At 43.3% G+C, this 12,375-nt stretch overlaps 1 protein-coding gene across 3 annotated transcripts in view; it reads left to right on the top strand.

Moving 5' to 3' along the window:
• ADARB2 (adenosine deaminase RNA specific B2 (inactive)) overlaps positions 1-12,375 on the top strand; it is a 468,569-nt gene that overhangs the window by 373,736 nt on the left and 82,458 nt on the right. For all 3 annotated transcript variants that reach the window (XR_010725610.1, XM_066232435.1, XM_066232436.1), the window contains one exon: positions 3,809-3,923. Coding sequence is in view for 2 of the 3 variants with exons in the window: in XM_066232435.1 (XP_066088532.1) it covers positions 3,809-3,923 (115 nt within the window). In the remaining variant the exon portion in view is untranslated. The remainder of the gene's footprint in view (positions 1-3,808; positions 3,924-12,375) is intronic.

Genomic DNA, 12,375 nt, shown 5'->3' on the forward strand with positions numbered 1-12,375 from the left:
GGTGAGGGAGTAAGCAGAGAGAGAAACGGGCGCACTTAATCCTTAGCGTATCGTTTCATTACTGGGAAGGATGTTTGCTCGTGTGACATCGTGTTTCCTGTGTTTGTCTCCCAAAATTCAGGTGGAAGCCCCAGCCTGCAGAGTGGTTGTATGTTGTTGGACAGTGAAAACTCACTCCAACTTAATCACTAAGGAGGTGATTAAGTTAGATAGGTCATGAGGGTGGGGTCCATCGTGGTATTAATGTCCTTGTGTAAGAAGAGACTTGAGAGCTGGCTCGCTGTCTCCACATACCCGGAGAAGAGGCCACGTGAGCTCACAGCCGGATAAAGAGGACTCAGAGTGAAACCAGCCCTGCTGGCACCATGATCCGAACATCCAGCCCCCAAACTATGAGAAATAAATGTCTCTTGTTTAAACCACCCAGTCTGTGGTGCTCTGTTATGGCACCTGAGCAGATTAACAGTGTTAGTATCAGAAAAAAAATACTGACAATAACTGGTGAAGAAAAAATAACCAATTTTTTCCTGAAATTTTAACCCTCTCCCCAGCCGTTTGTGTGTCCCTTGGGCTGTCCTTGAGACTGTCACTGCATCACCTTTCTCATCAGGAATAAGGGACACACTGAGTCTCCTTTGCATCTCTAAGTGATGGAGAGTGGTCTCTGGGTTTCCAAATAAAAGGGTGTGTGTGTGTGTGTGTGTGTGTGTGTGTGTGTGTGTGTGTGTGTGTGTGTTTTCTATCTTATCACTTTAGTGGTTTGGGGCGTCCTGTTCAGAGGGCCCTACAAGGCCCTGTCAGGCAGACACAAAGTGACAAGCTGTCTCTTATATTGGCAGTCTCGTCACTTTTGGAACATTAGAAAATCTCATTTTAAACAGAAGGCAAAGGACACTTGAAGGACGTTGAGAGCAGCTCCTTGTGCCCACAGCACGTGGGGGAAGATGCCCGGCACCTTGAGACGTGACCAGAGGTGGAAAGGACACGAGCTCCGCCCCTGAGGCACTTACATCTCAGGGAGGAAAGGTGACCACACCGTGAGCCACTAGAATCTGTCCCTTGAGAGCAACCGCCTGGATGTGGCAGCCACCCCACTGGGGAAGGTAGTGCTGTTATTTGGGTCCCCGTGTTCACACCAGCAGCAGAGTGGCTGGACGTTGCCATTCAGCAGTGTGCAACAGAGCCCGCCAGAGAGGAGACACCGCTCCCCTGTGACTGGAAAAATGCACGTCTGCCGAGGAAGGCCGGGAGACCCGCTTTCCCGCCAGGTCATCGCAGATGTCAGCATCCCCAAGGCCTTTCTGGACCCCTGGACTGGGGGTGCCCAGGAAGGGACCTTCTTCCCCATGATGTAGCTGCAGAGGTGCGGGGCTGGGACTCACCTCCAGTCCTGTGAGGATGGTGCTCACAAGCCCTGCTCCAGAGGCAGGTGCTCCTCAAGGCCACCTGGCTCTCAGATCCTAGGCAGCCTGGCCACTCCAGCCCCACTCACAGAAGTCCCTCAGTCAGAGGCCCTGTGTCTTGGGTCTCTCCTGACCCCCACCTTGCCCGCCCAACCTGAAGGATGACTTACTGTTTTGTTAGGGAACCATCTTTACAACAGGAAGGATAAGGTCATCCCTTCCTGGTGGGGTCTCCAGGGAACCATGAACCCTCCTACCTCGTGTTCACACCTGGTGCACATTCAATCAACGGCAGCCATTAGGACCGCTGATGTCATGTCCAGTGACAATATCTTAAGAAAAGACAGCAGAATAGAGGCACAGACAAAGGAGAAGCCATGTGAAAAAGGAGGCAGAGATGGGAGGGATGTCGCCACAAGTCAAGAGACACCTACAGCCCCCAGAGGCTGGAGGAGGCAGGATGGAGGGACACCTTGATGGTGGACTTGTGACCCAAGACTCTGTGAGAACAAGTTCCTGCTGTTCTAAGCGGCCCAGTTTATGGTCATTTCTCTCGGCAGTCCCAGAACACTCGCACACAGACGTCAGGGACATGTGCACATCCTCTACATGTAACCTCAGTTTCCAGGTCACAAAAGGACAAGACAGCCTCCAAGATTTATCTCAAAAACCCTGTGACTCTGTGACGCCCTCCCCGAGGTGAGGCGTCTCTCCAAGCAGCCTAGGTTCCTTGGGAGCCAAGCCAGGGAGAACCCAAGACGCACAGCAGTCCCCACACAGCTGGCCGCTGTCTCCAGCTAGCCAGGCCTGAACCATTCAATGCAGGAAGTAAGATGAAGTCACACCCTTCAGGGAAGCCTGCTTTGCATGTCATCTGTCACTTACAGGTTTCCAGAGCGGCCAAAGCATCGCAGGGAAAGTCCCCAGACCCCACAGGCGCTGGGCGAGGGGCTCTGGCCCTGCTCCCTGCTCTCTCTCCGAGTAGCAGCAGTGAGAAGCCTCATGCTGTTTCTGCAGCACGTTTGAGTTTCCAGGAGGCAGGCCTGTTTTCACATGAACATGGGGTTTTTAAAACTATTTTTCTGTTGTATCTTTACTTACCTGAGACCTGTTCTCATCTGTAGCACAATATCCAAACCTGTGTGGTTGGACAGTGAAAACCCATTCCAACAAAAATTACCTGTTGGCCCACCTTCTGGATAAGTGGACATTGCGATTCAGCTGCACAAAGACTCAGTAATGCCAGCAGCGCCAGGAAATAACAGTTACGGCGGTGACAGTAGTGGCAGCTGTAGAATAGCCGGCATTGTTTCTGAGCACATGGACCAGGGGCTTCATGCTGAGCATTTAAGATGCATCAACGCATTTAATCCTCACAAAAGCATCTCGGATGGAAATAAAGAGGATTACCTTACAAATTAGGAAACTTGGCCCAAACTGATTCGCACCAGGTTTCTCTGAGTCAAAAGCCTCTGAAAGTCACTGCCACCCAGCCGCCTCCCACAAAACCTAGCAATGGGCCATGTGCAGGAGAAGTGCCACTTATCAGTCATGGGCCAGGTGGGACAGAGAAAGGGAAACGGCAAATCCACATGGTCTGGGCGATACCAGCCATGTTATTTCACATGTGCTGCTTTAACAGACATACAAGGTCACTTTAGGGAAACCCAACAAACAAGATTTTATCAAATTGGTGTGTGTCTGTCTTTATGTGTGTGTGCATGTGTGCAGGCATGTGTGTGCTATGTAGATGTACTCTCCGAATGTATGTATGAACATATGTGCAGGTATGCATTGTGCTGTGTGTGCATATGTATGTAGATATGCATGCATGCATCTGTGAATGCATCTCTGTGTGCATGGGTATGTGTGCACATGTGTGTGATTGTACATGTGCACATGTTCAGAAACATGAAGGGAGAGGTCATGAGTGAGCCGTAGAAAGTAGTTCAGCCAGGAGAGTCCCTGAGACAAGTGGAGTATTGTAGAAACAGGCTCTGCAAAACTCAGCTGAAAGTGAGAACCGATGGCCCTGTGTCGGCGGGCCCCCAGGCTCCCCTCAGGACGCGGCTGAGCTTGCTCCTCAAAGAGGCAGGAAGAGGGAGGACGCACATGCGGACACATTTCCCTGCAAAGGTTCTGCTCAGGCACAGGCAGGCTCTTACCCAGGGGCGAGCTGGGGTTTAATTCCTCAGAATCAGGGCCCATTGTCGATCCAGTGTACTTGACTCTTTCCCAAGGCCAGGGGTCATGGAACAGTGCATGTGGTGGGGGGGGGGGGGGGGTACTGTGTGTGACCAGGTGACTTCCAGACTCTGCATGTGAGAACATGGCTTTGAGAAGGAAAGAAAGACGTGAGTGTGAACTGCTCAGCATCAAAGCCGCCCGGTGCTTGTGTCTTGCAGGAATTTGCCGACTCTGTGTACCAGATGGTCACACAGAAGTTCCGCGAGCTGACCGTGGGCCTGACGTCCATGCATGCCCACCACAGAGCACTGGCAGGGATCGTCATGACCAAAGGTAAAGCCTCATGTTTTTGCTGTGGGATTCTCATCTCAAGGAGGTGAAGCTGGCAGTTGCCTGATCTTAAGAAACAAAGGATTCTCTTTTCCATCCGAAGACATAGAAAAGGAAAACAAAAGTAGACACAGAGAGATCAGTGACAAAGTGTGTGACCAGCAAAACCACCGGGCCGGTGGCTGTGTAATTATGCCTCCTAAAAACAGGCTCTGCACAGGCTCCTCTCAATTTCCAGGAAAGGTAAGCTAAGGACCAGGCCAGTCCCGTTGTTTTTAGGCTTTACCCCACATCTCGTCATCAAGAAGAGTGCAATGCTGCAGGAAACTGGAAAAGCTGGATGCCAGGCCATTTGATAAGTCACGCCAGGCTTGTGGGCAAGGCTTCTTCTCTTCCCTCTCTCTCTCTCTCCCTCCCCCAATGGGATTCCTCTATGCACAGAAGAACAGCCCAGTCTAGAGGATCCAATTCCCTGAGAACTGTGAGCCCCTTCCACAAGGGTTCAGACCCCCCAAGAATCCTATCACAGGACACTGAATACAGCCCTTCATGCCAGGATGGACGTCCATCCTCAGGCACAGATAAATGAACCAAAGTAAGCTGTCAACACCAACAGTCAAGGTCGCAACTGTTTTTGTAAGTCAAGGTGGGAGAAAAACAATGGTTGAATTTAAGCAGTTAGTATTACTGAGAAAATTACTGACCTATTCATAATAACTAAATAACTGGTATTTGTTTTTTTGTTTTTGTTTGTTTTTGTTTTTTTTATTAATTTTACTAGGGTGACATCAATAAATCAGGGTACCTATGTTCAAAGAAAACATGTCCAGGTTATCTTGTCAATCAATTATGTTGCATACCCATCACCCAAAGTCAGATTGTCCTCCGTCACCTTCTATCTAGTTTTCTTTGTGCCCCTCCCCCTCCCCCTTTCCTCTCCCTCCCCCCCCCCCCCGTAACCACCACACTCTTGTCAATGTCTCTTAGTCTCATTTTTATGTCCCACCTATGTATGGAATAATGCAGTTCTTGGATTTTTCTAATTTATTTATTTCACTTCGTATAATGTTATCAAGATCCCACTATTTTGTTGTAAATGATCCGATGTCATCATTTCTTATGGCTGAGTAGTATTCCATAGTGTATATGTGCCACATCTTCTTTATTCAGTCTTCTATTGAAGGGCTTTTTGGTTGTTTCCATTTCTTGGCCACTGTGAACAATGCTGCAATGAACATGGGGCTGCATGTGTCTTTACGTATCAATGTTTCTGAGTTTTGGGGATATATACCCAGTAGAGGGATTGCTGGGTCATAAAGTAGTTCTATTTTCAGTTTTTTGAGGAACAACCATACTTTCTTCCATAATGGTTGTACTACTTTACATTCCCACCAACAGTGAATGTGGGTTCCTTTTTCTCCACAGCCTATCCAACATTTGCTATTACCTGTCTTGTTAATAATAGCTAATCTAACAGGTGTGAGATGGTATCTCATTGCTGTTTTGATTTGCATTTCTCTAATAACTAATGAAGATGAGCATCTTTTCATAGAGCTGTTGGCCATTTATATTTCTTCCTGAGAGAAGTGTCTGTTCATGTTCTCTTCCCATTTTTTTATTGGATTGTTTGTTTGTTTGTTGTTGAGTTTTATGAGTTCTTTGTATATTTTGGATATTAGGCCCTTATCTGAGCTGTTGTTTGAAAATATCATTTCCCATTTAGTTGGCTGTCTGTTTGTTTTGTTGTCAGTTTCTCTTGCTGAGCAAAAACTTCTTAGTCTGATGTAGTCCTATTCATTTATTTTTGCCTTCACTTCTCTTGCCTTTGGAGTCAAATTCATAAAATACTCATTAAAACCAAGGTCCATGAGGTTAGAGCCTATGTCTTCTTCTATGTACTTAATTGTTTTAGGTCTTATATTTAGTTCTTTGATCCATTTTGAATTAATTTTAGTACAAGGGGACAAACTGTAGTCGAGTTTCATTCTTTTGCATGTGGCTTTCCAATTTTCCCAGCACCATTTGTTGAAGAGGCTTTCTTTTCTCCATTGTGTGTTGTTGACCCCTTTATCAAAAATTATTTGATCATATATATGTGGTTTTGTTTCTGGACTTTCTATTCTGTTCCATTGGTCTGAGTGTCTATTTTTCTGCCAATACCATGCTGTTTTGATTGTCGTGGCTCTATAATATAGTTTGAAGTCAGGTATTGTAATGCCCCCAGCTTCATTCTTTTTCATTAGGATTGCTTTGGCTATTCGAGTTTTTTATAGTTCCATATAAATCTGATGATTTTTTGCTCTATTTGTTTAAAAAATGTCATTGGAATTTTGATGGGAATTGCATTAAATTTGTATATTGCTTTGGGTAATATGGCCATCTTGATTATATTTATTCTTCCTAACCAAGAGCAAGGAATATTCTTCCATCTCATTGAATCTTTTTCGATTTCCCTTAACAATGGTTTGTAGTTTTCATTATATAAGTCCTTTACATTCTTTGTTATGTTTATTCCTAGGTATATTTTTTTTCTTGTAATCATGAAAGGGATTATTCTTTTGAGTTCGTTCTCAAATGTTTCATTGTTGGAATATAGAAAGGCTATGGACTTTTGTATATTAATTTTGTATCCTGCAACCTTACTGTATTGGCTTATTGTTTCTAGTAGTCTTTTTGTAGATTCTTTGTGGTTTTCGATGTATAGGATCATATCATCTGCAAAAAGTGATACCTTTACTTCTTCTTTTCTGATACGGATGCCTTTTATTTCTTTGTCTTGTCTGATTGCTCTGGCTAGAACCTCTAGCACCATATTAAATAAGAGTGGACAGAGTGGACAACCCTGTCTTGTTCCTGATTTAAGGGGGAAAGCCTTCAGTTTTGTGCCACTTAATATGATGTTAGCTGATGGTTTATCATATATACCTTTTATTATGTTGAGATATTTTCCTTCTATACCTATTTTGTTGAGAGTCTTTTTTTTTTGTAGTGAGTAAAATTTTTTTATTATAAATAAATTTTTATTTTAATGGGGTGACATCAATAAATCAGGGTACATACATTCAAAGAAAACATTTCCAGGTTATCTTGTCATTTAGTTATGTTGCATACCCATCACCCAAAGAGAGATCATCCTCCGTCACCCTCCATCCAGTTCTCTCTGTACCCCTCCCCCTCCCCCTCTCCCTCCTTCCCTCCCCCCACCCCCCATAGCCACCACACTCCTGTTCATGCCTCTTAGTCTCGCTTTTATGTCCCACCAATGTTTGGAATCCTGCAGTTCCTGTTTTTTTCTGTCGCTTATTTCACCCCGCACAATGCTACCAAGACTCCACCATTCCGCTGTAAGTGATCCGATGTCACCATTTCTCCTAGCTGAATAATATACCATGATGTATATGTGCCCCATCTTCTTCATCCAGTCCTCTATTTTTTTTACAGTGATTAAGAGCCTTTAAGCAAACTCTTGGCCAATACAGCAAGACTTCATAAATGAGTTGTGTCCTTAACATGTTCCCCAAGTCGAAGTTGGCCCCATCACCATGCCAAATCCCTGAAAAATGCAACCCAACCACAGTTCAGTCTGTTAGGAGCTGTCACAGGGAGCAGGAGTCCAGGAAAGTTCCCCACAGGAAAAGTCCGCATGGCACTGGAATTGTTGTCACCATTCTATACTTTGCAGCTCATGTCCCAGTCCCAATGACCACTGCTTCTAGCTGGTAATGATTCAGGTAGACTGGAAAAAGCCATTTGCAGCATGCGTGGATATGGAGCTTCTGTTCTCCTCTGCCTGGAGAGTTGAGACCAGGTTGCTTTTCCCTGGAGCTCTGTGACTGTGGCCTGGTAAAGAGAACCTTGGGATACACTAAGCTGGGTGGCAAAGGTTAATTCATAATACAAGTTGGCAAAAGGAGGAAAGAGAGCTCTAAATTAAGAGTAGGTCCCAGCCTAAAATATGTGTGGGGCATTGAGGTAGGAGGGATAAAGGAAACACTATATATTAAGCAAAGCAGCAGAAAACAGGACTATCAACACCCACAACAGAGATCTTTGAGAGAAGAATAAAAAACCTGACTATTCAGGCAAAACATAGTTAAGTGGCCCTTGTGCGAATGAGATCAGTTTACCTGCTTCTTGGAAGAAATACCCTAGGCTCGTCCACAGCGTCGTAGATGGGGCCAACGGCCCTGGGCACCTTCAGCCTTCAGTGGCAAAACCCAGCTTTCTGGGCAAGGTTAGGTCATAGGTGGCTGGAGCAGGGCTGGAAGAGACTGAACCCTCCCTTAGAGGAGCGAGGGGGAAGCCCACCTTCCAGTGTCCCTGTTTCCTCACAGCAGAGGCGTGTAAGCCTGGCAGGCTTTAGCTCAATGACCTTCCTTTCCACTATTGAAGCTGGATCCAGATGGCATGCTATGAGACCCCTTTGGGGTGTTGGAGCCTTTAAGGGTGTATCCTAAAAGCTGGTAGTTCCCCCTGATCTCTATTGGGCTTTTTCTGCCTCTAGGTATCTTAAAAGCCATTCTCAGAAGATCTCGCTGAGGGGTTTGAGGATCCCCATCCGCCTATATAAATCTTTTCCATATATCTGGAGCTATTTGGAAAAAAGACAGAGCAGTGTTATTAGCTAGATCTAATAAAGAAGGTAGTAGTTTGCAGGCAAAAAAGATTTGGTGTCTCCTGTTCATCAGCATTCAAAAGAAATGTAAATTTTTTTTTTTTAAGTAAAAAGCATAATATGGTAGACCCGTCGGAGTCATTGGCCTGGTGTGCAGGATTCCCAGGTTCGACTCCCGGCCAGAGCACACAGGAGAAGTGCCCATCTACCTCTCCACTCCTCCCCCTCTCCTTCCTCTTGGTCTCTCTCCTCCCGCCCACAGCCAAGGCTCCACCGGAGCAAATCCACCCTGGGCACTAAGGATGTCCCCATGGCCTCCGCCCCAGTCACCAGAATGGCTCCGGTTGCAACGTAGCAACATCCCAGCTGGGCAGAGCATTCCCCCCGGTAGGCATGCCAGGTGGATCCCAGTCAGGTGCATGTAGGAGTCTGTCTGACTGCCTCCCCATCCCCATCCTCAGAAATATACAAAAAATAAATTAATTAAAGAAAAAATACTAAAAAGGAAAAAAAAGGGGGGGACATTCCCTTGTGCTAAAGCTCCAGGGAGCATGGAGTGAGCTTGAGTATGTCCTATGAAACATGGAGCTCTATGTTTACATATAAGTCTTTGAAGAAGGAGGAACTGCTGAAATAGTTTATCAGCATTTGTCCCTAAGACAGCAGTCTTTATAGTGGGAACACCATACGTAAATATTTGCTGTCTGTCTATAGATTAAGGGGGGAATATGGCAAATGCTGAAAAGCTATGATCTTTGTGCCCCTCCCCTCCCCCAACCCCCTCCCTCTCCTCCCCCCACCCTGTAACCCCAACACTATTGTTCATGTCTCTGAGTCTCATCTTTATGTCCCACCTATGTATGGAAACATATAGTTCTTAGTTTTTTCTGATTTACTTCTTTCACTCAGTATAATGTTATCAAGGCCCATCCATGTTGTTGTAAAAGATCCTATGTCATCATTTCTTATGCCTGAGTAGTATTCCATAGTATATATATACCAAAGCTTTTTAATCCACTTGTCCTCTGATGGACACTTGGGCTGTTTCCAAATCTTGGCTATTGTGAACAATGCTGCCATAAACATGGGGGTGCATTTCTTCTTTTCAAACAGTGCTATGGTGTTCTTGGGGTATATTCCTAACAGTGGTATAGCTGGGTCAAAAGCCAGTTCGATTTTTAATTTCTTGAGGAATCTCCATACTGTTTTCCACAGTGGCTGCACCAGTCTGCATTCCCACCAGCAGTGCAGGAGGGTTCCCTTTTCTCCACATCCTCGCCAGCACTTACTCTGTGTTGTTTTATTGATGAGCGCCATTCTGACTGGTGTGAGGTGATACCTCATTGTGGTTTTAATTTGCATTTCTCTAATCATTAGTGATGTTGAGCATTTTTTCATATGCCTATTGGCCATCTGTGTATCCTCTTTGGAGAAGTGTCTATTCATTTCTTTTGCCCATTTTTGGATTGGATTGTTTGTCTTCCTGGTATTAAGTTTTACAAGTTCTTTATAAATTTTGGTTATTAAACCCTTATCAGACGCTATGTCAAATATATTCTCCCATTGTGTAGTTTGTCTTTTTATTCTGTTCTTATTATCTTTAGCTGTGCAGAAGCTTTTTAGTTTGATAAAGTCCCATTTGTTGATCCTGTCTTTTATTTCACTTGCCTGTGGAGACAAATCAGCAAATATATTGCTGCGAGAGATGTCAGAGAGCTTACTGCCTATGTTTTCTTCTAAGATGCTTATGGTTTCACGGCTTACATTCAAGTCTTTTATCCATTTTGAGTTTATTTTTGTGAGTGGTGTAAGTTGGTGGTCTAGTTTCATTTTTTTGCAGGTAGCTGTCCAGTTTTTCCAACACCATTTGTTGAAGAGGCTGTCTTTACTCCATTGTATTGTCTTACCTCCTTTGTCAAATATCAGTTGTCCATAGAGCTGTGGGTTTATTTCTGAGTTCTCTGTTCTGTTCCATTGATCTATGTGCCTGTTCTTATGCCAGTACCATGCTGTTTTGAGTACAATGGCCTTATAATATAACTTGATATCTAAAAGTGTGATACCTCCCGCTTTTTCCTTCCTTTTCAGGATTGCTGAGGCTATTCGTGTTCTTTTTTGGTTCCATATAAATTTTTGGAATATGTGTTCTATGTCTGTGAAGTAAGTCATTGGTATTTTCATTAGTATTGCATTGAATTTATAAATTGCTTTGGGTAATATAGACATTTTAATGATGTTTATTCTTCCTAACCATGAGCACGGTATATGCCTCCACTTATTCGTATCTTCCCTGATTTCTTTTATCAATGTTTTATAATTTTCCGAGTACAAGTCTTTAATCTCCTTGGTTAGATTTATTCCTAGGTACTTTATTTTTTTGGTTGCAATGGTAAAGGGGATTGATTCCCTGATTTCTCTTTCTGACCATTCATTATTAGTGTATAAAAATGCCTCTGATTTCTGAGTATTGATTTTATATCCTGCCACCTTGCCAAATTCTTTTATCAGGTCTAGTAGTTTTTTGACTGAGACTTTAGGGTTTTCTATATACAATATCATGTCATCTGCAAATAATGATAGTTTTACTTCTTCTTTTCCAATTTGGATGCCTTTTATTTCTTTTTCTTGTCTGATTGCTATGGCAAGGACTTCCAGAACTATGTTGAATAAGAGTGGTGAATGGGGGCACCCCTGCCTTGTTCCTGATCTTAAGGGGATTGCTTTTAATTTTTGCCCATTGAGTATGATGTTGGCTGTGGGTTTGTCATAGATGGCCTTTATCATGTTTAGGTATGTTCCCTGTGTTCCCACTTTGCTGAGAGTTTTGATCATGAATGGGTGCTGGACTTTATCAAATGCTTTATCTGCATCTATTGAAATTATCATGTGGTTTTTCTCCTTTCTTTTGTTTATGTGATGAATCACATTGATTGATTTGCAAATATTGTACCAGCCTTGCCTCCCAAGAATAAATCCTACTTGATCATGGTGTATGATTTTTTTCCATATATTGCTGGATCCGGTTTGCTAATATTTTATTGAGGATTTTTGCATCTAAGTTCATCAGGGATATTGGCCTATAATTTTCTTCTTTTGTGTTGTCTTTGCCTGGTTTTGTAATCAGAATTATGCTCGCCTCATAAAAGGAGTTTGGAAGTCTTCCTTCCTCTTGAATTTTTTATTTCTTCCCTACTAATTGGTCTGTTTAGGCTTTCTGCTTCTTCTTGACTCAGTCTAGGAAGGTTGTATTATTCTAGGAATTTATCCATTTCTTCTAGGTTGTTGAATTTAGTGGCATAAAGTTTTTCATAGTATTCTACAATAATTCTTTGTATATCTATGATGTCCGTGGTGACTTCTCCTCTTTCATTTTGGATTTTGTTTATATGAGTTCTTTCTCTTTTTTCTTTGGTAAGTCTTACCAAGGATTTGTCAATTTTGTTGATATTTTCAAAGAACCAGCTCCTTGTTCTATTAATTTTTTCTATAGTTTTTCTGTTCTCTATTTCATTTATTTCTGCTCTGATTTTTATTATCTTCTTTCTTCAGCTGGTTTTGGGTTGTCTTTGTTCTTCTTTTTCCAGTTCCTTAAGGTGTGAAGTTAAGTGGTTCACTTGGGCTCTCTCTTGTTTATTCATATAGGCCTGAAGTGATAAAAACTTTGCTCTTATCACTGCTTTTGCTGCATCCCATAGATTCTGATATGTCGTATTGTCATTTTCATTTGTCTGTATATATCTTTTGATCTCTGCGCTTATTTCTTCTTTGACCCATTCATTTTTTAAAAGTATGTTGTTTAGTTTCCACATTTTTATGGGGTTTTTTCCTCTTTTTTGCAGT

This window comes from Saccopteryx bilineata, chromosome 5 (assembly GCF_036850765.1).
Source record: "Saccopteryx bilineata isolate mSacBil1 chromosome 5, mSacBil1_pri_phased_curated, whole genome shotgun sequence".
Lineage (NCBI taxonomy): Eukaryota > Metazoa > Chordata > Mammalia > Chiroptera > Emballonuridae > Saccopteryx > Saccopteryx bilineata.